The sequence below is a fragment of the Gadus macrocephalus genome, chromosome 13, assembly GCF_031168955.1.
Source record: "Gadus macrocephalus chromosome 13, ASM3116895v1".
Lineage (NCBI taxonomy): Eukaryota > Metazoa > Chordata > Actinopteri > Gadiformes > Gadidae > Gadus > Gadus macrocephalus.
Window position 1 is genome coordinate 18,592,868 of NC_082394.1, and position 27,946 is coordinate 18,620,813.

The following is a 27,946-nucleotide window of genomic DNA, read 5'->3' on the forward strand; positions in this document are numbered from 1 at the left end:
TTGGTGTGGATAAAGTGGGAAGGCTGCGGCTGCTCAGTACATCTCTACGACACATTGTGCTCCAGCGTGCAGCGCTGCTCAGAGCACATGATTGACTTATCAAAGACATCTCAGTCAAGTTGAACACCGAGAGAGGGAACCAACAAACTTTACCCATGATGGCTTTCCAGAACATCTTTTGCTGCATTTAGCTTTCAATTGCTTCTGCTTCCTTTGAGGATAGCATCACTCACTTACAAAAAAGCAACCCAAAATAATGCAGTATCATAGAACGGATTCACATACGCTACAAGGGTAGCCCTACATTGAGGTTTCCACCTCGAGTTTAGGAGCGTATGCATGTATGTCACAGACTCAGCTGTGCCGGCTGTCAAACTGGGTGTTGGTTAACCGTGTCTCATTTGATTGGACTGCATGCTCTTTTTTGACAAGGCCTCTGATTGGATTTAAAGTGACAAGCACCCTAAAGGAGGAGCAATAGTAAAATGCCAAATCCTTGATTTTATGGTTGTAGAAATAAAGTTGGCAAAGAATTGGCTATTGGGCAAAAAAAAATGGTTATGTTGCTTGCTGAAGAAGTTATAAAAGCCTATTTTGTTTTATAATCCATAATGGGACGATCTGTGACGGGAGGTGGAACACCCAGATGCACAAAATAAATGCGCAAAAAGTATTTTGAGTCAGCCGGTCTGCCATTCAGCTCTGATTCAGCCAAATTGGCTGTCCCAGAGAACTGCTGGAGCATAGTAAAATTACATTAAACGGCAAAGTAGCAGGACTTTTTCTTCCAAACCTGGCATTGTTAACCAGGCTCTGTATAGATGCATAGCAAAGTGTACTCCCAACACAAAGTAGGCAATCATTTGGTAGATCCATCAGTTAGAGAGTTAGACATATACTGCTCAATTTCTGACAGTTTTCCTTGCATATTTACGACTTTAATCTCACAGTACATATGAGTTGATTCTTGGACTATCGCTGCCCTCCCCGTTTCAGATCAACTTAGAAATATGACAGTATATATATATAGCATCAGTGTTCGGCAAGTTACTTTAAAAGTGTAAAGCATTATGTATTACTTGTAACTGTCATTTCAAAGTCATTAGTTAGATTACAATATTACTGTCTTTGAATTGTAAGGCATTACACTGCTTTTACATTACTTTTGCATTACTTTCACCAAAATAACAGGAAATATGGATTTTAATGTTCTCAATAGATCTTCTTGTGTTCAATGCAGCTCATTACACAGCAGGAGGTGATGTGGTATGGCATAATGATGAGCAAGGCTTAAGGCTAACAAAAGTATAATATAATGGTCGCAGTTATGACTCATGGTGCAATACATTTTATAATATAAATACTGTAACTTTAGGTATTCTTACATTCAAATCAATAGAGCTACTGTATATTGTTAAAAAAAACATTGAGCCCACTTTCTGGTTCGTCTAGGATGAAATAGAGTGGTTGACACCGACATTTTGACTATTGGTCCTGTCTCGGGTATTTGGCTCATTGCTTCACAATGGCTGGCTATTGGCATTCACAAAACTGTCCTGAAAACAACCCTTAATTTTCGTTTTCAGAAATGTTCAACTCACCGAGTGGTTAGTGGTGTTTGCTGATGTTCCAAATCAAGTATCGTAGCGAAAAACAGTTTCTGTCGTGTTTTATTTGGCATTATGTAAATCCATTGATTTCTGTTGGAAGACTCATTGCTCGTTGACCAGAAACGGAAAGGCGGGCTGGTTGTAGTCTTGTCGCTCCGTTCTAGCCCTAATGTTGAGACAGAGAACCAAGCGAAAAGACTACCCTGGACTCTGCTGAACGCAGAGAGGGGGGGTGGATCCGGCGACTTAGTACGGGGGTTAGAGGTAATGGAACAAAAAATATATATACACTGCCTACTAGGGTTGTGCCGATGGACGATGTCATTGTCCGTCTTGGTGGCTGACTGACATCACGATGGATGTCAGCCACACACTAATCCTAGTCTCTTATTTAGTTAACCTAAATACTTTGCAGGGATTGCTCTGTAAATTAAATTGAGAATATAACTGATGCATATGCAGGCTATTTTAAATACGGCAGCCTTTTCCAGAGCCGTGACGTGTTAAGGTACGTGTTAAGGAACACACCAAACGCGTAACCCGCGTAAGATTTACGCGCGTAACGCAGCTAAAATGTTGCTTGACCATTTTGTGTCAAAAATGGTCCTACGTAAGGCAAGGCAAGGCAAGGCACAATTTTTTATATAGCACATTTTCGTACCAGGGCAATTCAAAGTGCTTCACATGCAAAAATGAAAAATGAATAAAAGCAAAAATGAAAAATGAATAAAACGTACTCAGCTACGCGCCTGTGGCTGCGCTGGATTTAGGAGTCAGAGGAAGGAAACCCAAACGCCGCAGTGTTTGGGTGCATGATAGAGCTTGGATCGGGTTAGATTAAATAATCTCAGATATAAATGACAATAATCGGGTTAAATAACTTCACATGGTGTGTCTGGTGTGTTTCCAGCATTCGTAGTGTTGATCAGCAGAGATATAGGCTGCATCCGAATACTTAGTACATACTATTTCTGTCCAGTGTCTACTACTTGACCATACTACACTTGACTGTGTAGTACGGTCTACAGGTATGCGTAGAACGCCTCCGAACGCTTCCGAACATCGCCGAAACTCCACCGGAAGTTTGGAGATGACGTATCTCCCCTCAGATGCCGGCAAAATTACCTTGATAAGTTACCTGTTTTCCGTCTTGTCATCGTTGCTATTAAATTAAAAATGTCTCTTTTTACTTAATTACTTACTTTACTATTTTACTCTTTTTAATGTCTCTTTTTTTCGCCGCTTTCTACGACGTCTTTCTGGTGGTGACGAGTCAGCCATCTCTTCTTCGTTCGTTACTAGACTCCTGTTGCATTGTGGGATAGCGTAGTGAAGTCCGTGGTTTACTTTGGCGGTAGTACGCATTCGGAAACGTCTTCCGTACTACAGAATGCATACTGAGTATTCGGATGTGCTATATTTTTTGCGTACTACAAAATGCATACTATATAGTATGCAAGTATGAGTATTCGGATGCAGCCATAGTCCGCCAAGACGTTGAGGTTGCTTAGCAACCAGAGACTCTGTCCATGCAAGTGAACGGAGCGTTCCCTCTTCGTCATAACTATCAAACCAAACATCCTTCACATTCACCGAGCGAACATTATGAAAGTAAAATGCACATTTCTCGCTAAAAATGTTTACATAAACGCATTTAATGGCGTAACTATGTTACTATTTCCACCCAGAATAAAGAAAGATGTCGGCCGTATGCTTCTGTGCAAGCGTCACTACTCTCTGCCAGTGACGTCGGGTCAAGCTCAACGCTGATTGGGCAACGCGGCTAATCGTCATACGCCGCTAACGCGGGTAAAATGTTGCTTTAGCGCATGTAACGCATCTACGCATCTACGCAGCTCATACGCGCGTAAACCAATGGTTCCCTATGGAAAAATTGCCGATTTTATACGCGTCTATACGCGGGGTACGCGTTTGGTGTGTTCGTACCTTTAGTCTTCTGCGATCTGATCGCATTTCTCGAGGCGGATTACACAGTGCCATGTCGCCAAACTATGACTGTGAGGCTTGAGAAAATGTACAGCGAAGCAGCAGCCTCCCTCCGTGAGATCCTGTCCTTAGCAGAGAAATTTGCCATCACCACCGATGCTTGGAAAGCGTTGATTACGGAGTCGTGCGTGACCGTGACTTATTTACCGACGGGTTGTGCAGAGTGCAATCCTGCAGACCCGCAATACCAGCGAGGCACACAGCGGGAAACATGAATTTTTGTTTCGAAATATTTATTTAAAAACGAAAATATCTGTTTTAGTGTGTATGTTCAATTAAATGGTTTTATATCTTCAACAAATTCCGTTGCAAAGGGGAGGCGCGCAGGATCAATATCCTAATTAAAAAGAGTTAGTCGGCCAACGCTGACACATCTTGTAAATTGACATGAGATATTGTAAACGTTCACAATCCTGCTCTGTGATATTTAATTTATCATAATTTCTATCAACTTGTGCGTGGCGCCCACCCATGTGGTCATGCATGGTAACCGTTTTTTCCTCTCTGCTTGCTCATCAGATGCGGCGAATGTCAAAAGTGTCGGGCGTGGTTTGTTGGCCCGCAGCTTTTCAGTGCGTCAACAGATCTCCGACACTTTCAAAGGATGTTAAATCTTAATAAACAACATGAAATTGTTGGGATTTGTTCTGTAAATTAATATATGCATATTATTATTTTATTTTAAACATGTTTTTATTTTTTATTTTTTTTAATGAGTGGTACCGGATCTGCCCAAATAAGTACCGGAACACAGGGAGGCCAAAATTAAGAGGTGCCAGATCTTGTTCCGGCAGGATCCGGCTCAAATTAACCACTGAGTATATACGTCCAAACACCCAACTGTTTGGGTGTTTGAATAATCTGTTATTTCAGAGCAGTATCAAACAATGTTGGTCCGGTTCAGATTTAAACTACTTTGTCCTTTGTTTGTGTTGTTTTGAGAATTCATGTTGGTAAACTTAGATAACATAGAATAGTATTTCAAAATATGTTTGTCTATTAAGATACTGTCCTCAAGATTGGTGTTATACATTGCGTTAATCGTTAATGTTACATGGAAGGATATTACCAAAGAAAACCAGTCAAAATGGTGTTCATCTCATATGGCGTTATTAGGCTGAGATTAGCAGTAATTTAGCTATGTGATGGCCAACATATGAGGGTCAACTCAAGCCAAATTTGTGTGTGCCGTTATTGGTTTGACGGGATGAGGCCAGATCTTGTTAGATAAGTACAGGATGAACTAATATTTATTTTGACACGCTGGTTGACTGTGTTATGATTTCTTAAACTGTGCTAAGCTATCATGCTACCATGAGCAGCTCAGTCAGAAGGAACAATATTAGAAATAAACCTGCCAAACATGCTGTTTGTAGGTAAAGCCTACAGGAGTCTGAATCCTGTGTTAAAACATCCATCTATCAGCTCACAGTACATTGCAATGTCCCTTGACTACCCTTTGTAGATTGAATGTTCCTTTAAACAATATAGGTTAACTTGTCATTCTCTTTGATTCCACTGTGCAGAAAATCTTTTGCCTCGTATTTCTGAGTCTTCACATTTCTTTCATTGCACTCGTTCTAGACTCACAGTCTGTGAGTCAGTCTGTGAGCGTATGAGGACAATCGGCCAGCTTGGAACACTTGGAAATAAACCTCCCTTGCAGAATCAATCAAATCTCTTCAGGGTGGCCCTTCCTATTTGGGCGGTGACACGCAGGTTGTAAACAATGTCATACACTTGTTTCTTTTCCTGGGAAAAAAATATTTAAACAAAGTCGATGGAAAATCAAAACTTGTGGACTGAGCACACGTCTGATGAAATGGAATCAAATAATGTAACAATGGCTGGGACATTCATTTTCCAGTGTTTTATGGCATGTTACTGGCATGTTATCCATGCTACTGTTCCTTCCATTTAGAAAGGGAGGCAAGGTCTCTGACTGGCTTGTATCGCCAGCACACGCCATCGGATCATCAGGAATTGTAGGCACAAATATTCAGTAGTAGTGAGAGACTATTTAATGCAGAAGTTTTCAAGGCACATTTGCCATAACCAATGCAAATCCATGGCACTAAAAATTAAGTGTCACGTGATTAAGTGACACGTGATGATGTTCATTCATAGATGCATACATTGTATTTTTAATTCAGTTAATAGGTCATAGCTTACAGGTAAGATAGTGATTATGATTACTAGATGCCCCTAAATATTACAAACCGCACCTTTAAGCAACATTAAATCCTGCATTCCTTCCTCCTTTTTTATCATGTTTGTACCTTTTATATTTATTTATTATTTCCGTGTCCAAAACCCCCTTGACACCTTCTCTAGCTTACTCCCTCTGTTGTGTTCTCTGGCAGCTCCGTCGCTGCCAAAGTGTCCTCTCCTGAGCTCTGGGCAGACACAGGGCCAGACGCTGCTGGGTGAGATAGCAGGGTCTACCGCTTTGAATGCTGGTCTATCAGGGGCCGGCTGGCTGGCTGGCCGGCTGGCTGGCTGGATGGCTGGCTGCTCGGCACCGGATGGGATTGAAAGCCCTGGACCTCCATTAATCATATTTAAATCAGCATCCCACCGTATGTCTCCCCTATGCTCTTTAAACCTGTAAGGCTGGGCTTATCTCAATGTGGGCAGATTAAGTCACACTGTCTTGTTTGTCATTTTCCTTGTTCCCACTGTGGTGTATTTGTGATCACTCTTGTTGTAATTATAGTTGCTTCATCCATAATTGATGATGTCAATAATGTGTCTACTACTAAAAGACACATACGGTTTGTCTGTACAACAGATTGGTGCCTCACTTCACCAAAAATTATCCATCATTTGAGTTTTTTCTCAAATGATTGATCCGCTTCACAAAACTGAGAAGCTTGACGCAAACTGTGTACACTCTCTGTTTATGGGCCTGATGAGATGTTATTTTTATGGTTGAAGATGACAGGCACTTTTTGATACATCTATTTCAAATATACAGCTTGCAAAAATAACAAAAAGAAGCTCTAATGAGAGAGCAGTGAGAAGACGCCTGTGTGTTTCTGATGATAAGTTCCATGTTTGACTTTAAAGACAGCCTGTGTCGTATGGGACCCGACATGATTAGCCTCAGTCTGTTTGCTAGAATGTGTATTCCCTGCACAGCTCTACCATAAATTGGATGATTATACTACAGTCTTCCTAAATTAGAAATTAAGCATTCAATATGCATTAAAAATTACTTAAAAAACAAAAAGATTTGGCTATTCCAATTTACGTTGGGACAGTACTATTAATTCAGGGCTTGTTTAGTTGCATTTCAAGTAACATCTATGTTACATTTCATTATAACCAAAATAGATTTCATGATTTCTTTTTTTAATGTTTGCTGAAGAAGTCACTGAATGCTAAACATCCTTAAGTGCCCCTGAAAAGGTTTGCATGTTGAAGTGCTGAAGTAAGGCAACTCACTTATAATATACTTAAGAATAAAACCGATGTAATAATTATAGTTAATTGCATTTATATGCCACTGTTCAAGGTACCTCAAGCACTTCACATAGTGAGCATGTGTTCGTGGGGGCAGCACTATGCGCCACAATGCTCACCACTCACTGGCTGTGACATTGGAGATGTGAGGACTGATGCGATCCAATTAGAAACGGGGGGATGATTAGTTGCCACTCTAGTTTCACACCCAGAGATTACTCAGAGTATTTGTGCCTTCAGTGTGATTTACCCTAGTGCTACCAAGGCAACAAAGTTCAGCATAAAGTAGGATGGAAAGTGAAATCAGGTGGAAGACCGTGGCAAGCAGAGCATATCTTACGTTTGCAAGTGACACACTTCCAAATAAAGCAAGTAATTATCTCAGGAGAAACATCTGTCAGAAGTCAATTGGATTGTGCGTAAGTGAAAAAGCGTGAAGTTTGAGGGCTGAAAAGTTGTCATTTTGCGTTCAATTAATCAGATTGCCGTCTTTAAATAATTGACAGGTATTGATATCAATGGTTCTGATGAGGGTAGTCGGAGTGTGTTTACGTCAGAATGTAGATCAACTAGAGCGGATCAATTAGGGAAGAAAGACAGGTGACGCTTTTGCATTTTATTGAAGTCCTGTGGAAACACTTGATTATCGTATCCAGCTCGTAGTTCAAACCAGAGTTTTACACTTGTCAAAGTGTTGGTAAGTGGATTTTTCTCTTCCTGAAAGAATGTCCTGCTCTTAAGGGATCCACTATCAATCATAAAGTTGTTTATGTGCACAACATTCTCTGAACCCAGTGCTGCCCTTCACTCTATGGCACCAGGGTAAATATTTGTGAGCACTTAACCTTCTGTGGACAGAGTGGTCTGTAAAAGGAAAGGGTTATAAGATATCCTTTTAAAAAGCCAGATACCTCTCCTCATTGTGAAGGTCAGATAAGACGCTATGTTAGACAAATGTATTAGCTTATTACCCCAACCTGACCATGGTCATCTTTTTGACCTCTGTCTGGTATAACAAAATTAAAAAAATCGGATCAAATCTTTGTTTTTTACCTCTAACAGTATGGAACTGTAAAGTGTACCTGAAGATTTTTTTTGTCATTGAATGCTGGAAGTAGTTTCACATTGTCATTGCCGTTGTCTGCATTTTTGTCCTTCTCTGATTTACTCCATTCACATTGTATACTTCCCATACACTTTCTTGGAAAAGACAACATTACAGCGAATACAGCTATCCGTCATCACAGTGCATACTCCACTCTCTCTTTTCCAGGTGGCGCTACAGAAACACAGTCGAATTGATCGACATGGTTATATGAATATTGAGCGAGAAAGAAAAATCCAATTCCAAATGATCGTTGGTGATCTATGTTGAGACACATGTCAATTCTGCCACAGCCTACAATCTGTCCCAGAAATAATTTGTGTTGATATAAATATATTTATATCATGTATAACATTATATACTCAATACCAAGATATCTACTCTGAACAGGTTCCTATTTTTGGAACCAGAATATTGGCTCATCTAATGTTTGGTGTTACCAAACATTAGATTTATAATTGTGTTTGCAACGAATGCCAGTCATGCACTACTTAATAAAACCCACACATACTCTTCACATTGTGTCCTATATGAAATGTTGTCATCAACTTGGAATCACTCCGGCAAAATACAGCAGAACACAAAGATATTGAGCAATAAAAGGTGTTTTAAATCACGCCGTGGTAAGGTGGCAGTGCAAATCAAACATATTCTCTTTGCTCCCAGAGTGTGACATGTGTGATTGACAAAGCCTTTTCTTTTGTTGTTTTTTCGCTGGCAATGCTTTGTCCCTTGTAATGCATCTCACTGTTCCATTCCAATAAGCTCTGCCACCAAACTAATTGGCCTTGGTGTGAAACCTCAAATTGTCCAACAGGCTCTGACAGGCAAGGGGAAAAATACTGATTGGTTCAGCTGTATTAAGCCTTAACAAATATAGTATGTCTGGTGTTCGCCACAGCCCATATATGTATGCATATATTATATTATATATATATATATATATATATATATATATATATATATATATATATATATATATATATATATATATATATATATATATATATATATATATATATATATATATTAGTGCTGTTAGTTAAACGCGTTATTAACGGCGTTAACGCAAACCAATTTTAACAGCGTTAATTTTTTTATCGCGAGATTAACGCAATTTATTATTTTTATTTATTTATTTATTTATTTATTTAATTTCTTTCTTTGGCTCAAAACAAAGAAGCAGTAGCCTGACTGCTATGTTCAAGGCAGTATGTTTGTATGTTCATCGTTTAATTGCACTATAGGCATTTTTTTTGTACCGTCCTGTTTTGCTCAGTATATGCCAATGTTGTTATCAATAAAAAAACATTTGCACAAGGCAAGCCGATGCACTTCTCCATCTTGATAAGAGCATTAATATGAGAACAATTAATGGGACAAAGAAATCAAGGGATATTTAGCATAGAAAAAAGATTTGCGATTAATCGGGATTACTCGCGATTAATCGTGAGTTAACTATGACATTAATGCGATTAATAGCGATTAAATATTTGAATCGCTTGACAGCACTAATATATATATATATATATATATAAAAATACAGTTTATATTTCATTTTAAGTTAAATAAATGATGCATTCAAACTGTCAAAATACTGTACTTTCATGCTTGTTAAACATGCCTTTTATTCTCACACCTATAGGTCGTCTTATTTGCACTTTAACCCACTGGTGACACCAGTCCTTGAACCCTGTACACAATGCCTACCTTATGCATACATCAGTGTATGCTGCCAATCAACAACTAGCATCCATAACAAGCCAACCTTGTCACCAGGGTCTCGACTTTGTGTTCCCTGTATGTCAGCATAAAATGCGTCGGTGCTCCATATCCCACTGCCTTCCCTCCGCTGTGCCGTTTATCTCTCACTCTGTAAATGGAACCTGACAGATTTACATAATTAGATTCTCCCTTTGACGCCTGCATCAATCCCAACACCCGTTAGAAGGAATTGGGTGAATCTTATTGTCATATTAAATTGTATTTTATTGAATGCGTCTGAGGTATGCATTCTTTATGGATTTGTTCTCCACTGTGTCATGATCTCTTCCCGGATGCAACCGGATGACAAAGACAATAGACACTGTTACGAAATTGCATGCAAGGAAGACGGCTAAGTGAAGTACCGATAACGTCGCTATTTGTTTCCCACAACACACCTGCTGCCGATGTTCCCATTAATTGGTATTAGTTCATTTTTAATTGATTTAGGTAGTCTGGTTTATCAGCATGACAACATGCATCCGCTGCCGCTGGAACAGTGTTGACAAATAACACAGACCGCCTTTGAAATATCTTCTGTCACTTTGCATCGTGAAGATGCTGTTCGATAGCATGATGATCAAATTAAACAAAACACACAGCATCGAATCAAAGCAAAACGATTTCCACTGCTATACTCCTGTTTTCCTTCCAGCATAATTACTCGTCAATGCCAGTTACTGTGAACTGTTGTGCTGTGATCATTTGTCACTCCCTTTGGATTTGATAAGGCACTGCTCAGACCTCCTGAGACGTTGGGTGCCAGGTCCTATAAGGTTTCCCAAGATTATACTTTTATCATGCAATTACTCCACTTACCTCAGGCATTAAGACTGTATTTTAGAACAAAATATAAGCCAATCACACACATAACCTGATAAAGACTGCAGTATAGATACATATACACTATGCCATGAACATCTAGAAAACCCCAGAGTCAGGTGATAATGTCACCATTGAACCTCTAAATGCAAACACAACACGTTATACAGAATCAGCTGCTCAAACCACGCCGACACCTGCAGTCACCAGTGCGCCTCTCGGCCACACCCCCAACCCCCTGGAACATTTTGTTAATGAACTCCGTCTGCTATATTGCCATCAATTTAAAGTGACAGGAGGGGGTGTGTGAGGGGTGTGTGTGCAACTACAGAATGCTCCTCCACTGCGACACCGAAGCCCAGACAGGATGGGAGGTGAGAAGGAACCTGGTGCACTGCTGACTGCAGCAGCCGTGCCGTGGCCCCCACATCGGGGCCCTCCTGAACATGCCAGATAGCAGCAGCGCAATTAAAGGAGTCTAATGAGGCAGCGGCATGAGGAATATACGGGGGCCACCAGTGTGAAGGACTTGGCATTTAAAAAAGAGCTTGTGAGGGGCTGCTTGTGTGCTTTGCTCTGGGGGACTCCCGATAGACTGAAGCCACTGAATGTACCTCATCTTAAATAATGGCCGGACGGGCTTCGAGAGTCACCGTAGCTAAGCGAAGATCCCAAAAGGAAATAGGCGATGAATCCTCCTCCTCTTAACTTGCTTTACTTAAGTACATTCTGCTACTAATTACGAGGTTGTACTACCTACTTGCTGACCTGCTGAGTTCCGCTTGTGCTGTGTTTGTGTTTTCTTTTGCCAAGCAACTATGTAGTCATTGGCTGTTACTTTTTTCGCAAAATATAGTGGTTTAAAAAAAATATATATCTATGCCATTAATGATGGCATTGGTAGACTGCCAACATTGGGGTTTGAGCCTTTCACCTGGTAGTCAAACACCCCAACCAGTATCACCTTTCCCTATGATTGGCTGATAACTCTAATCTAACTCATGAAATATTCTTTCAGTTGTTGTGTTTTGTCACTTAGCCAGGACATTGCCTTGTTATAGATGCTCATGGGATGATGGCTCATATCTATGAAATAAAATATTATTTTTGAGCATTGAAGACGGTAGGATTTGTAGCCACTTGCTTGAGTGCATTTGTTACTTTAGCCACTTGCATGAATAATATTGTTGTGAATCTTATAGGATTTATTCTGGTTCAGTACTAACAAAAAAACATTCTTAAACCTCAGTAGACCATGGTTAATTGTGGCTCAACCATCGATCTATATAAATAATTTGAGGAATGTTTTTTGCAATCCTATGGCAATACATCTACTCTTTATACAGCAAGCTATTAGGGGGTGGCAGACATGTTTTTTTTGTTTTATTCCCTATCATAACCCACTCCCTCCCTTAGAAGCTTCCACCATTGTCTCCATCTGTGGTAACAGCAAAAAACCGCCATGCATTTTTGATGACGCTACAGCACTGGTGGGTTTTCATCCCTGGGTCCTTCTCTGTGCTCCTGTAGATGCCCTTCACTGTAAGTTCCCACTGCCTTGGGAGGCTCACAGTAGCTTTGTTTGGGGCTCTGCAATGACTTATGAGACAGTACTGTGGGGCCACAATGTGTTGGATTGGCATGTCCCCCAATCTCCCTCTCCAGCTCGTCATGTAAGTGCGTATCCGAATTTAGGGAAGCTAACCTTTTTTAATGCAAAAATGAGTCACTTGCACTTCTGATCTAACTGAGGAGATGATACAATGTTTGTTGCTCCTCTGAAATATGCCGGTCGTCGCCCACACATTATTAACATGAGTGACGGCCACAATTGCAACCGGCAGCAAGACAAGTAAGCTGTGTCAACAGAACCACTGACTAGCTATGATGATATCGTGCGCTACGATGATGTGTCCGCTACAGAATCAGCAATTTATAATCGTGCTTCGTTTTTTTTCCGTTAGCATATTTCTTTTTTTTCCCTTGCCTTTCTCTTGGCATGTGGAGATGTCATTGCATGGCTGTGAAAGGTGTAGTTTCCACAGCCCTCCCAAGAAAGCTATTGATATTTTGCCAAAGGGTTTGCTGCCTGCCCTTAAAGTAAACCCATTTATTTATTTACCTTTATATATAAACATGTATTTTTACTACCAAGATAAAATATCTGATCAGGTGCTTATTTTGTGAACCACATTATTGCCAACCTATATCCTGAATACATAAAGGTCATTTTTTAAGGAGAATGCAAGCACTTTTACAGTGCATTAAAGTACTGGAAGCAGACCCTCAGTGTGAATACTAGGTTTCTATAGTGTATTTCTCCCTGATATTTATATATTAAATATTGCATCGCTTGTCGTGCAGCTGTATTGATTCTTAATTCAATACTCCCTACCCAAATACCCTGAGAATCAGCGAACCCAGCCAGGCTTTGTGTTTTAACAGTGTCACACTACTAATGACAGTGTAATCTGCCCCAGTGGTTAATATTTCCAAATTAAAGCACACCCTCACCAGTGAGGTAGAATCGACTTTACCATGGTTTCTGTTTACACAAAATCCCAGTTGATCCCAGATGTCATTAAAAAAGCTTAGACGCTATGTAAACGCAGCATCATTTCTTTCTGCCTCCCCAACCCTAGTTATCTGAAATTAAAATAAGGTTGTGTTAAGGTGTATTTCTAACAGGGTTGCAGTCTGATTTCAAAAGCACATCATTATCTTTATTTTAGCAGCTGCCGATGGCAGATGGAGTAGCAGATTGAGAAGGCACTCTTTTACCCGGTCACTTTTATTGATAATTATTATTCAATTATTAAGCTAAATTATTTTATCGAGTGGGCGATAGACATCTGGCAATTCAGATACATCACAAACCCTAACCCTAACCCTTCTTATACATCACTTGTATCAGAGGTAATCAACTGACAAGGAGAGAGACTGAGGAAACACAGTTCGGTATTTGGAGAGACGTGTAATTGATTCTATGAATAATTCACATGAGGCACTTAAATGGATGTGGAAAGGATGTTTCCTCATAATTCATAAACACCACAAGTTATCTTCTCATGCTAGCGGCAAGATAGATCGTGGACCTTTGGTCAATTGGGAAGTAGTGAAAGAAATATGAGTTTTCTTCCACTTGTATCTGCCAATATGGCACTGAATGCTAATGCTTAATGCGCATTTTAAAATTGTATTGAGCTAAAGGAACACCAGCAACTATGCAGGGCTGTATCTCTTAGTATAGCCTAGATAGCATTGGTAGGTTTATAATATTATATATTTCTAACAATCCTAATCCAGTTTTTTTGTTTTATTCACATATTTGTAAGTATGAGTTCAATCTCCTGGGAAAATATTCTCCCTAGGGACTTTCAAACAAATAAGGCTAGCGCAGAAGGCAGAATTATTATTGTTCCATTTTTATGCAGATACTTAAGATGCCCTTCTCATCCAACTTGCGTCCCATTAACTTCTTTTGTCAGGACGTACGCTAGAGAGAGAGAAGGGGAAAAAGAGAGCGAGGGTAGACGAGAGAGGTTGCCTGCTGCTGAACTGGTTCTCCAGTGCCTTTTATTGAGACCAGAGCAAGCAGAGGCTCCTGCCACCTGCAGAACTACAATTAATCTTTTTTATCCTCCCAACCCCCTGCCCACCTCTGCTGGAGTCTGCCCTGCTGGAGACCAAATTATGACAACCAATGGCCTCTGTGAAAGGGAGTGCTTCCAACATTAAGGTCACTATGATTGGTTATTTTATGTTGCATCCATTTACAGTCGCGGACAGCGCCAACCATAGCCTCCTGTGTTGGGCTTTCACTTGTCGCTTGTGGTTCACCTAGTATAGTGTGTTATTTTGCCGTCTCATCATGCTATGCTAAATCCACCCGCTGGCTAGCCCTTTTACCTTTCATATGGAAATTATTTGCTCTGATTGGTTGGCTACTTTAAAACCATGATGGTTGAATTGACTACAATAGGTACCAGCTAATAAGGCAACAAGCCACGTTCTCCGTTATACTGACAGCTGCTTTCAGTGCCGACTAAACTTGGACAATGGCAAGCAACCCCACCTCCCTTCAGATCACTTTAAGTGCTCTCTCTCTCTCTCTCTCTCTCTCTCTCTCTCTCTCTCTCTCTCTCTCTCTCTCTCTCTCTCTCTCTCTCTCTCTCTCCCTCCCTCTCAGAGAGGCTGATTGTGTGTAGGCTGTTGCAGAAGCCAGCTGACTCTCTTATTGAACACTCCATCTGCGAGGAGGAGGAACACGGCTCTCTTAACCACACGGTACAACCCCCCGTGATGACGGCTGTCTGTTGGTCTTCTTAGAGAGCCTCGGTAGCATGTATTGATGGCAGCGCCTTATTATAGTATTTATAGAATGTAGGCTTTAGACATTATAGGAGCGTGCAGCAGTTGCTAACTTCTTACTATTTACTGGTTTTGTTACCGTCAAAGCAAAATATGTTTCCCAAAGCGCTTGTGATTTTGTCTTTTTTAGAAGCTACAGGTGATTCAGAACAGGTAGGGGTCTGGCATTCACTCAAATAGGCCTGCGGGGAGACTAAGGATATTGGCGTTCAAAGCTAGAATTTTTCATCTGGGAGTCACAAATTAGTCAATCATAGAGTTATAAAATGGATGTGTACCTGCCCAGACTGCTAATTGCATAAAAATATCAAAGAAAACACATTATATGTACCCCCTCCAAAATCCTCTTCAATCAGTGGGCCTAGTATTCCCCATGGTGATGGAAAGACAGTAGCGACTTAACTATAACAAAACTGTAATAGTAAACAATCTACTAGCACAGCATGCATTATTTGCTAAGTCCAAAAATGTCTTAGTACAACATTGTGCATGAAGTAAAATCAACAAGTGGAGCATTCAGGACCAAAAACTGTTTTTCTCTTGGAGCCAATTTTGTCTAGTCTTTATCTCCATGTTTCCCTGCGTAGCGCTCCTCTCCTCTGTGTGTCCTATGGTCATGTGTGCTCTACTTATCTGAACTTGAAATCACAGGAACTTATCTACGTTTTTTCGATCTGCTTCATAATCTCTAACGGACGTAGGCTGTAATATGTACTTCTAGATCTGACTGACTGTTTCCCGGCCACGGCCGCTTCTCTGTGCGGCTCCAGTGTCTGTTTCGCTGACTTGGATCCGGACAGGATCCATCACAAAATGACTAAATTGTATAATTTGGCAGGAAGGAGGTTGAAGGAGTCTGTTGCCACAGAATACGTGGCATTTCAGAGACCCCCTCTCGCTCCCATGTGAATCGAGTGTTGGTATTGCTTACTTGGGCATGCTCCAAAAAACATAATTTAATTACTTCTCACAAGGCATAAAATGTTAATTCCAGCAGTCACGTGTTTAGCCTATTAGTCAGGAACTAATTTAGTGGAACATGGCTCACCATCCATACCCCACCCCACCAGCACCACAAATTCCCCAAATGCTTCCTTTTTTCCGTCGTCCTAGTTTATTTGTAAGCGTTCAGCACAGGAGTACGGAAGTAATTGGGAAAACGATGAACCAGACCAGTAGCGTAATCCGGATACGTGCGTTTAGCTGTGCCAATATCCATACCTCATCTAGTCATGTCGCCACGGCTATCTCAATATCGCGGCGCCACTGCTGCTGCTGAGAGAAAGAGGCGGAAGCACATTATCTCTCGCCACGCTGTTATTAGGGATTATCCCTGACAGAAAGTGTCCCTTGCAGGCACCATTAGCTTGGCTTCATCCTATTTGGAGTCTCCAACACCTGCGACCCAACCATCCTCTGGCCATAAGAATTATTACCATTATATATATATTTTCTTTTACCGGGGTGATGAATTAATAACGGGCGTCACAAGCAAGTGCTTTTAAATTTCTGGAGGGTGACCGTGAAAGGCATCCTTCCCTGAGGGGAACTAGAACATAGAGGCATCATTGAAGCGGCAGTGCTTTGCCAGATGATGGAGGAGGCGGACCGCTGCCAGTAACGGGATGGGAGCCGTCTATGGGAAACCAGAAGGCTGGGTCCGGGGGGGGGGAGGGGGGGAGGGATTGACTTTGAACGCCAGGGAGGGAAAAAGGACACTTGTTTTCCAGAACGAGACGGACAAAAGAAAGTTGATCGTCTCCAAAGTGGAACCGGACAGCTGACAGTGGCAAACATAAATTAGCATCGACCATTGAGCCCAGCAAGGCCACTAATGACATTGTGCTCCAGGGCCCTTGTTAGACAACCTTTGCGATTGCGATGTACTTCCTATTATCTCCTGAATCACAGCGTGTTTAATCACTATTCAATGCATGTTTTTGTGCAAGGTATTGATTTTGTTTTTCAGCTTTTTCATGAAATTCTGAACTGAATGAATAATATAAAGGTTAATAAGAGACAAAAACTTTGTTGAGTGTTGAGGCCACTGCAAAAGTGCCCTTAAGATGACGCACCACTGGGCCGACCGGATGCTTGTTCAAAAGATAGACAATACCCACATTACACAATAAGAAAGACTCAAACTTCTCTTGAATGTCAACAGAAAGGTTAGTGTTTCATTGCTTTGCGGTTGCAGCATGTTGCTGTGGTTTTCGTGGTAAATGTATACTATTAACTTCCACGAAAGCTTTCTACGTTAAAGTGTAAATGAACACCCTTTTTAGCTAGAATTGTAACACTATGAGACATTAAAACCTGTTTTGGCCTGAGAGTTAGAAATGGCAAGGTGTTATCCACATGGGGACGACCCACTTCAACTTTGTGAGAATTGTTTTAACTATTAGAGTACAGTCATTGTGTATGAACAATTTAAGCGTCCGAGAAGCTTTCCCCAGACTCGGCCATCAACATCAACCGTTGCCCAGATGAGGCTCCATGCATCCACACAAACATCCATACACACCATGGTATAAGCATATCCTCACGCCGTAGGTGTTCCTTCGTGAAGTTGAAATGTCTCAGGAAAAGGCATTACCTTTCCTGTCACGAAAGGAGCGTGATTTGAATACGGAGCAGAATAGAATGTTCTGTGGACGTGTTTTGTGGACACAAATATAGGATTTTAGACCTGTTTACACTTAGGTAATTGCAGTCTTATTTTAGTAAGTGTGACGTGTGGCATCGATAACGCTTTAAGACTACATCTCATTAAAGTTATATTAACACATTAAAAAAATATATATACAATTTGGGGCTCACTACCCCTTTGAGGACCCTTGTTTTTCAGTTTTAGATCTTGTTGGTTTTAGAGTTGGTGAAGCAAATTCAAAGAGTGCTCGCCTCAGCTCAACTCTCCTTCCACCTCGCTCTACCTTGTCTGCCAAATTTAGATCCATCAGATCCAAGTTCTGCTTCATCTTGTTAAAAGTATCACCATTAGGTTGAATTGGGCAAAAAAAAAAAAAAAAGCAATACCTCTTTGAACATATATTGTTTGATCCACTCTGAGAAGCTGTAGTTTATGAGGCGAGTCCTTGTTTTGTAGGTGCATTTAATAGTTGAAAGTAATTTCAACAAAAGTTATTTTTTCTTCTTTTGCTATTTCGAGGGCGTTCTCCATCTAGATACGATTTACCAGATTTATCGTAAAATTCCAAAAAGTTTCTTATCTACAAATTGAGTGTATATTTGATCTAAAAGCCAATCATTTCTTTATCATTCCTTCAATATAATTTGCCACTTCCTGGGTTGATTATTCTTAGACTGTTACATTAAATCGCTTACAATTTCAGAACTCTCAGCAGGGCAGGTCCATTATTTTACCCATACTCATTGAGACATACAAAAGATTGGAACAACAGAAAGAGCATCTTAGAAAAGAAGGGTGATTGGAATCAACAACTACGACCCCAAAATTTTGAAGGTTTATTTTTGGGTTCAAGGTATTTTTATTTTTTAAAGATATTGGAGATGCCTAACGACTTGATTACCGGAATGAGTCCCATGTGTCTAGTGACGGATACCTGCCCTGGAGACAGGCAGAAGCACTCATCTGTAGAACCATCGTTTGATCCATACTTCTACACAATGTGCAAATTACAAAATGTATCATTCCCTTGACAATAGACCTTCTAAAATGTAATTAAAACGGAGACGTCTCATCTTTCAAAATGCTCCCTATGGTTCAACATCTCTGTTTAGAAGTGCACCCAAGTAGCAGTAAAAAGCGGGTAAAGAATTGTGTTGCCAATAGAGCTCTGGTGTAGTTCTAACGCATCTAGACTTTACAATAAAGGTGAAAGTGACTAAACATAGACTGTATGTAAAACAGATTAAGCTGATTTGCCATAGGTGTACGTTGGTTGAAACTCTTAGTCGTTGAGATTTAGATCTTGTATCCAGACTGCGCATGGAGAGGAGGTGCTATTCCAAGACGTCCATTGTCAGTGTAACGATGAGAGGGAGAACGAGCTAATGCAGCTCTGTAATGGTATTAAAAAATAACTCCCTACATCTCTGGTGATTGAAAATGTAATTGATTTAACGCTCCCTTTGTAGGTATAAAGGGTTCATTGGAACGAAATAAAACAATTCTTATTTTAATGGGATTATATGTACACAAATGTATATGTATAGTCTACTGTTAGTTGGGTTGGTTAAAGTCTAAATAAGTAATACATTTTAAATAATCTTCGCCGTCAGTGAAGTCTGGAGTGAGCCTTAAATGCTAAAGTAAGTCATAAAACTCAAATCCTTTATTACTCGCTGACTAGAGAGCAATGATTACCATCCCTTGACTTTAAGTGGACCAGTATATTGTCATCAAGACCTTTCATGGGCCACCTCATAATGGTATAACACATAACACATTTGGAGGTTGATCAAAGAGTCACCCTTTAAACACAATTATTACTGCAGGAAGACCAAAGCCAGTTGGAAACTTTGTTAAAAATAGTCAGCAATGTTGCTATTGCTCAGTGTTTTTATTTAGCAAAAGCAAATAACCCCAAAACATCAATGGAAAACATACGAAAAACAATTGAAAACAATGGAACGTACAAAGTGACACAATATTTTAAATAATCAAAAGTCATATACTACTACATTTACCGAACAATATTTATGATACATTTATTTTCAGTTCTCTATAAATAATTTTTCATTATTCTACTTCATTTAAGAATGGTCGATTCTGATTGGCTGGGAGGGGTGCATTAATCCGGCATATTGCCCGCTGACTTGTCGGTTCTACTTGCTGCTGACTGAGCACAGTAGATCAATACGCCGCTTGTATCGTTTTCTATCGCATACATTTCCAAAATGAGGTCCATAGTAAAAATAAACCAAGGAGTGCATGTTTGATCGATCGTCATTAAAGCTGACTTGATATGAATGTAGCAACTACATTATTAAACTAGTGATCAGATCCAGCCTTGTGTGGTTGCTATAGAAACGAGTTACCTACAGCTGAGCTAACGTTATTCACCGTAGTTCTAAAGGGAACTACTTTTCGAGGGAGATGAACTTAAACAGAGTATACATTTAATAAGCATGCAATACGAATAAGAAAAAGGCTAATTATTAAAGCATATGAATTGTTTTATTATGTTGGCCGGCGCGAAGTAGAATAAACGGAATAATCACCTCAAGGCAGGGCAATAAACAGTTTGATATGCCCGGCTCGCGGAAGGTAAGCCGTCCACGAGCCGGGCATATCAAACTGTTTATTGCCCGGCCTCTCGGTGATTATTCCTTACTTATTGTACATTTGTCTATCTGAAGAATAAAATCTCACATACCTCTGCGGTACCCTTGCGTACCACTAGTGGTTCTACAAAAAAGGTAAATAATCACCGCTAACACCCACTCAATTGCACAAAATTCTGCATATCAACGATAGACTCCAGACACCAAAACCAGACAGTAAAAAAAACATAATCATTTCACACAACGTGTAAAATGTTGAGCCGATAGTAAGCATCGCTCTTACGTCGCCGTGGGCGGAAATCTGCCTGTGTTCATCTGTTGTCACTCCTCAACTGCTCAAATCCGCGCCTCCTCCTCTCGTCCTTGTACGCATTTGGCCTCCCTCCACCCCTTCCATTAGCTCCCGGGAGAGATCCTTTTTGCTACATATCGCCTCCTGGGGATCAGCAGTGAGCTGACCCTAAAGTGTGGGCTCTAGCACTGCTCAGAAGGATGACTGCATTATTAAAATGGCTTGCCAGGAGGTTTTCATCTCCCTCAAGTTGGAGCCATTTTGGAGCCTAAGGAACCTTGAAAGCTTGCCTGTGTGAGGCCCGACGAAATATCCGCGATGCTCATTTCCCTGTGTGCTCTTTCTTCCACAGCCAAACGAGAAGAAGGAAATACAGACTTGGCCGGGGAAATATCCTTCTCCCCCCTCCTCTCCACTACACTCCGCCGGCAACCGACTTGGAAGAAAGGGACTCTATGACCTTGGAAAATGAAGCTGTTACCATGGGAACTGTTAATCCTTCTGTCACTCAAAGAGTGCCTGGCTGGTAAGATGTCCCTCACTCTGCATTTGATGTCACACCTGATCTGCATACATAGGACTGTGGGGAGTGGTTGCCTCTTTTCTTCCGATTCCTCACTGAGTAATCGTGTCATACGGTATCTCTCCCATCCGGGGACCCACCAGTCCAACATCAAACTAAACAAAACATATTTTCCGGGGACTATGACATAAGAAAAAACTTTCACAACTTTATGTCAAACTACTGTTAAGGTTGTATGACAAGGGAAGCATGTCTATCACCTTCACAAAGGGATATTAAAAAGTGCTTTGGAGAAATAAAGTCAGAGTCAAAACAGCAGTGTGATATGGTTTTAAATGGGTAAGACAAGCGGGGGAGATCCATACTGAAGGAACAGGGATGAAAGGCATTTTGGCCCTGAGTAATTTATATAGAAGAAGCGTGAGCTTGAAATCAATTCCATGATGGATTGGAGGCCCCTATAGAGCGCCCAGGTGTGATGTGCTCATCGGCTCCTGCTGAGAAGATTATTCAACCTAAATCTTAGCTGTTGGAAATAAATGCAGGGCATATGTAACCCTTGTTCGGAGATTATTAGCTTGCTGTTTTATAGGTCCCTTCTCAGCAATATAAGCAAAGAGATAATGTCTTCATTTGTGAGTAGCTTGATTATTTATTTTTTTGTCTATCTTTACAGTAGCAAAAGCACGCAACATTTTAAACTGCACTCATAAAAAAGTAAGTAAATGCATGTCTTCCCTTAAATTGCAACTGAACCCAGCCTTTTTTCTTTCACCAGCCCCTCAGGGTGGAAAACTGCAAGGTTTTTGATCAGTATCGTTTTAATGTCAACAACAGGGGGGCTTATTATTACACCCCCACTATTTTCAGTCAACATCACTCACCGATAAAAAATGGCTGGTTACTCTTGGATTTAGTTTACTCCTCCACGTCCTTGATTGCCTTCTTGTTTTCTCAAGCAATTCTCAGTGGAGGCAACCGCTATAAAAATGTAAGCAGAATTCATTTCCAACTATAATTACTTTAAGTGCAACGTAAATTGTATGGTAATCTGGTCCCCCCCAAAACGCTGGGTAGCCCAAAAAAGCGAATAAAATGACCAAGAAAACAAAGAAAAATAAATAAACGAAAACGGTAAGAATTCTGCATCTGCGTTGTGGGGAGCCCAGATCACTGGTCCTATTGTTGTTTTGTTCATTGCAACCTGTTTCAGCTCCTAGACCACAGAGACAGATATAACGTTGACAAGTCCAGCTTGACAGATATATTCTCCAAACCCAGGAGCAATCCCGTTTACAAGCCATCAGACAGATGTATTTAAATTTATACAGTCTTCGGAGCAAGGGTCCATTGTACTGTTATTTATGCTTCTATCTTCATTGATTTAGCATTTTGTCTGCAGTCAGCAGTTTGTGGCGGTGCTACGGGGCGGGCGTGCCTGGTACAGTGTACATATGGTGGTGTGTAAAGGCATCACATCAAAGTGGAGAACTGAAGAACCATGCCGGCTGAACCTGACAGTTAGCGGTGGAAGTACACATCTACATCTCTCTGTCTATTATTGATGCGTGTACAGCCCATAGAAAATCCTATTACTGAATGTCAGCTCTCTGTGTTTGTGAATGTGTGTGTGTGTCCATGTGTGTGTGTTTGTGTGTGTGTGTGTGTGTGTGTGTGTGTCTGTGTGTCTGTGTGTGTGTGTGTGTGTGTGTGTGTGTGTGTGTGTGTGTGTGTGTGTGTGTGTGTGTGTGTGTGTGTGTGTGTGTGTGTGTTTGCGTGTGTTGGTGGGTGTGTCTGACATCGTATAATTTGATGCATGCTTTTGAGTAAGTGTGTGTGTGTTTGTGTGTATGTGTGTGTTTGTTTGTGTGTGTGTTTGTGATGGGGTGTGTGTTGGGTGTGTTCCTGAAACACCGGGGCTAGTCACTTTTGTGTGCGTGTGTGTGTGTGTGTGTGTGTGTGTGTGTATGTGTGTGTGTGTGTGTGTGTGTGTGTGTGTGTGTGTGTCTGCTTTTGTATAATTTGATGCATGCTTGTGAGTAAGTGTGTGTGTTTGTCTGTGTCTTTGTGTGCCTGCATACAACTGGATTCATGTATGTTTGTTTGAGTGAGGGGCTGTTTGTATATGCCTGTGTGTGCATGCATTTGTTTGCTTGTGTATGTGTGTGTGTGTGTGTGTGTGTGTGTGTGTGTGTGTGTGTGTGTGTGTGTGTGTGTGTGTGTGTGTGTGTGTGTGTGTGTGTGTGTGGATGATGCAATGCAACAGTCACATTTCAATGTATGTGCATTATTGCATCTATGTGTGTGTGTGTGTGTGTGTGTGTGTGTGTGTGTGTGTGTGTGTGTGTGTGTGTGTGTGTGTGTGTGTGTGTGTGTGTGTGTGTGCATGATGCAATGCAACAGTCACATTTCAATGTATGTGCATTATTGCAACTGTGTGTGTGTGTGTGTGTGTGTGTGTGTGTGTGTGTGTGTGTGTGTGTGTGTGTGTGTGTGTGTGTGTGTGTCTGTGTGTGTGTGTGTGTGTGTGTGTGTGTGTGTGTGTGTGTGTGTGTGTGTGTGTGTGTGTGTGTGGGGGGAGGGTGGGGGTGTATGTGTGTGTGTGTGTGTGTGTGTGTGTGTGTGTGTGTGTGTGTGTGTGTGCGTGCATGCGTGCTTGTGTGATGGGATGTGTGTTGGGTGTGTTCCTGAAACACAGGGACTAGGGTCAATTCACCAACCGGCCTCTGAAAGGTAAATTAATTAGTTGAATTTAAAGGACACATCGTTTAGAGACAGGAGCGGCTCAATTTAGGAACTGATATAGCCCTGCCCTGTGGCCATGATGTCTCCCAGCAACTCATTAGAACAATGATGATGACCACGGTGAGAAAGATAATGACATGGGGAGGAGGCCACACACTTGCTATAGAAGTGTCTCAACTCCTCAAAAAGTGCAAAAAATAAGACATATGTATCACATAGACGAGAGAGACACTGGTGTACCTACGAGAGAGCCACTGACCTCGCAGCCGCCCGCAATGCATTGACTGATCTTCTGTAATGCAGAAGCACACATTTTCAAATAAGTGTGTGTGTGTGTGTGTGTGTGTGTGTACGTGAGAATCTTAGTATTTGTGTGTGTGTGTATGTGTCTTAGTATTTGTGGTTGTGTGTGTGTCTGTGTCTGTGTGTGTGTGTGTGTGTTTCTGGGCAAAGCGTACCTGTGTGTGTTTATTTGTGTGTGTGTATGCGTGAGCATCTTAGTATTGGTGTGTCTGTGTGGAATGCGTGTGTCTGTGTGTAGCTGTGTGTCTGTGTGGGTTTGTGTGTGTGTTTGGCTGCCTGTGCTCATCGGCATCAATGGAAGATATGATAGATTTGACAGAGTAATTAGCGAAACACTGGCTAATTACTCCAGCGTATTGATATTTGTGAGGTTCTGCACCAAACCGACCTGCTCCACCGATCAATCCCCCGGCGCCAGACACACCCACCAGAGGATGAAAAGGGCCCAAGGGAGGGCAAGGATAAGAAAAACAAGCCGGTGCCTAGAAAGTCCCACTATTGATCCCTGATCGATTATTTCCTATGTCTGGCTGCTGTTCTATGTTTTGTTCTATTTTGTTCTATGAGATATTCTATGCAAGGGATGTGGTGAGTGTGTGTGAGGCAATTTGACTTATCTCTTTCCAATCAGGGCAACTTTACCGGGATTGGTTAGGGGAATATGTCTTGCCTGTCAATTGCAAGTGCGTGATGCAGCACTTCACAATGGCGGAGAAATGTATGAACGGATGGCGTGAACAGAGAGGGGGGGGACATTTGTTTTGGTTGTATACTTCAAAGTCTGTTTGCTCTCACTCTCTCTTTTTCATTCCAGGCGTCCTCAACACTGCACCTTCACATAAACTTCACAAACAAGTGTAGAACATACAGCTAATGTTCATATGTGTGTGTACACATAAAGATAAAACAAAAATAAGTTGAAATGAGAGAATGAAATGAGATTAGATATGCATGGTGCGCGGCGTGCTGATGGTTGCGTTTCTGTCCTCAGGGTCTGTGGCGTGGCATCGCGCCCCCTCCAGTGCTCGGGCCTCCCACGCCGAGAGCCCCCGCCATGGCCCCGTGTTCACCCAGGAGCCCAGTGACAGTGTGCTGCCCCTGGGCGCCCATGATAACCAGGCCTTCATCAACTGCAAGGCCAAAGGGAACCCTCCGCCACGCTACAAGTCAGTGTTTAGTAGCTTTAACTGATCCACAGTTTATGGCTCAGCACTGTGCGCGCTATACTTTTGTTGTCACTCTCCTCTTCTTGCCTGCATTCCTGTATTTCTCTCTTTCTCTCGCCTTCACTGTCTTTCTATCTATCGCTATTCTTCCTCTCTGGCTCTCTCACTTGCCTTAACTGTCACGCCTCTCTCTCTCCCTCTCTCTATATTGCTGTCTCTGGCTTTCACTCCTCTGGCTCTCTCTGGCTATCGCTTCTAGCGGCTTTCTCTCGTCTTCACTCTCTATCTCTCTTGCTTGCTTGTTCTTTCTCTCTCTCCCTTTCTCGTGCTCTCTCTCTTGCTTTCACTTTCACACTTCTATCTCTCTCCCGGTCTCAAGATTTACCTCACTCTCTCCTGCTTTCACTCATGCTCCTCCCCTTCTGTTCTTCTGTCTGTGTGACTCTCCTTTGTCTCAGATAGACAGATAAAATATGAATAATCAAAGGTGACATTCATCTGAAACACACACATACACACATACTCCCACAGACACCCACACACCCACAGACACACACACACACACAAACACACACACATACACACAAACACATGCACACACACACAAAAAAACAACGACAAACAATATTGATCCAATAACCTGTTCTTTGCTTGTCCATCCACTGTGTGTAACCAGAAAGGTGTGCCTTGCATTGATAGACGCTCTGTTACTGCACTATTCCCTACTACTATCTCTTTTCCCCGTTTTCTCCTGGTGGCATATTTAGGACATTTTAAAGGAATAAGTTCTCCCTTTATTCTTCTCCTATCCAGACAATTCTCCCTGGCCCCATGACAACATACAGCTTTCTTCATGTGGTTGTGTGCGAGTGCACGTTTGTCTCTCGGTGTCTACATGTGTATGTCTCTGTGTGTGTTAGTTTGTCGCTGTCTGTATGTGTGTGTGTGTGTGTGTGTGTGTGTGTGTGTGTGTGTGTGTGTGTGTCTGTTTCTTTCTGTGTGTGTGTGTGTGTGTGTGTGTGTGTGTGTGTGTGTGTGTGTGTGTGTGTGTGTGTGTGTGTGTGTGTGTGTGTGTGTGTGTGTGTGGGGGGGGGGGTCTGGTGTTAATACGTGGGCATGCATGCCTGCGTGTTTAAAGAGTTCTACAAGTTTTCTGGGACGACCCCACTTTCATCACATTTCCCATTTGATTGCAATTCCTTCATCAGCCCCCTCAGTTAAATGTCCCCTGTTTGCGTCTTCAACTGCTAATCCCGGGCTTCTAAATCTGACCAGTCGTACCCCGGGAGCAACATCAGACATGTCTAGAATATAATAGCCTGTCGCTTGCAGAAATCCCGGTCACAGAGAGACAACGGAAGTCTAGCCGGATCTAACAGGCAAAATAATAACAATGAGAACCCGTTATGGTCGTAATGGGAGGGCCCATTAGAAAACAAACAACCTTCTTCTTCAATCCCTGCGTGACGGAAAATGCACCCATTAAATGACCCACACAAATAATCAACACCATTACCCCCACCCAGCACCAACATCATCATTAGCCCTCTGTCCTCAGGTGGAGGGTGGACGGAAGGGAGGTCAACCCCGCCCAGGACCCCAGCTACAGCCTGGTCGAGGGGAACTTGTTGATCAGAGACCCCCTAGCCACGCAGCACGGGGGGGTGTACCAGTGTATCGCCACCAACGCCATAGGGACCGTCGTCAGCAAGGAGGCCAAGATCAAGTTTGCATGTGAGTCAGTGACTTGTGTTGGTGGATCACTACGGCGGATCACTTGTGTTGGTGGAGAAGCCTTATTCCCAGGCTGGGACCCAATGCCTCAAACAAGCTGGAAGTGTCAAGAGAGAGGGAGGGCTTTTTGAGAAGTATTGTCTTAAAACTCCATAGCTGTAATTTTAGTCATCGTTGTTGTTGTGGCAGTTGTTCTTCTTTCCCTCATGCCGGCGTGTGTATTTGTGCTTCAGCGGGGACTATTTGCTGACATACATAGCTCGCAGGGAGATCGGCTGACAGGATGCAATTCACGCATCGTGTTTTACCATTCATTTACCTTCTGGGATTAATAAATGAAACATATTGACAACACATTCATCTTTTCTATCTTTTAGAGTACATTTTTGTCACTTCTTCCATTGGTTGGCGTACCTATGTCATAATGCACCATGATATCCACCGGCGATATATCTCCATTTGATACTGTGTGTCATGTTTTTTCCATCGTAAAGGAATGGTGCTAATCTTGGGGCTGATGGTTATGGGCAACCATGAGTTGGGTTCAATTTGTGTGGTTACTGGAGTGTGTCTGTGTGTGTGTGTATGTATGTGTTTGTGTGTGTTTGTGTTTGTGTGTGTGTGTGTGTGTGTGTGTGTGTGTGTGTGTGTGTGTGTGTGTGTGTGTGTGTGTGTGTGTGTGTGTGTGTGTGTGTGTGTGTGTGTGTTTGATTGTGTGTTTTAAGCATGTATGTCTGGGTGTATTTTCATGAGTGTGTGAGTGTGTGAGTG

General features: G+C 41.8%; 1 protein-coding gene across 1 annotated transcript in view; it reads left to right on the plus strand.

The window, feature by feature from the left end:
* LOC132470520 (contactin-4) overlaps nt 1-27,946 on the plus strand; it is a 64,187-nt gene that overhangs the window by 10,584 nt on the left and 25,657 nt on the right. Inside the window, exons 2-4 of the mRNA XM_060069195.1 lie at nt 21,057-21,230; nt 25,267-25,441; nt 27,000-27,175. Of these exons, the coding sequence (XP_059925178.1) occupies nt 21,173-21,230; nt 25,267-25,441; nt 27,000-27,175 (409 nt within the window). The 5' untranslated portion in view covers nt 21,057-21,172. The remainder of the gene's footprint in view (nt 1-21,056; nt 21,231-25,266; nt 25,442-26,999; nt 27,176-27,946) is intronic.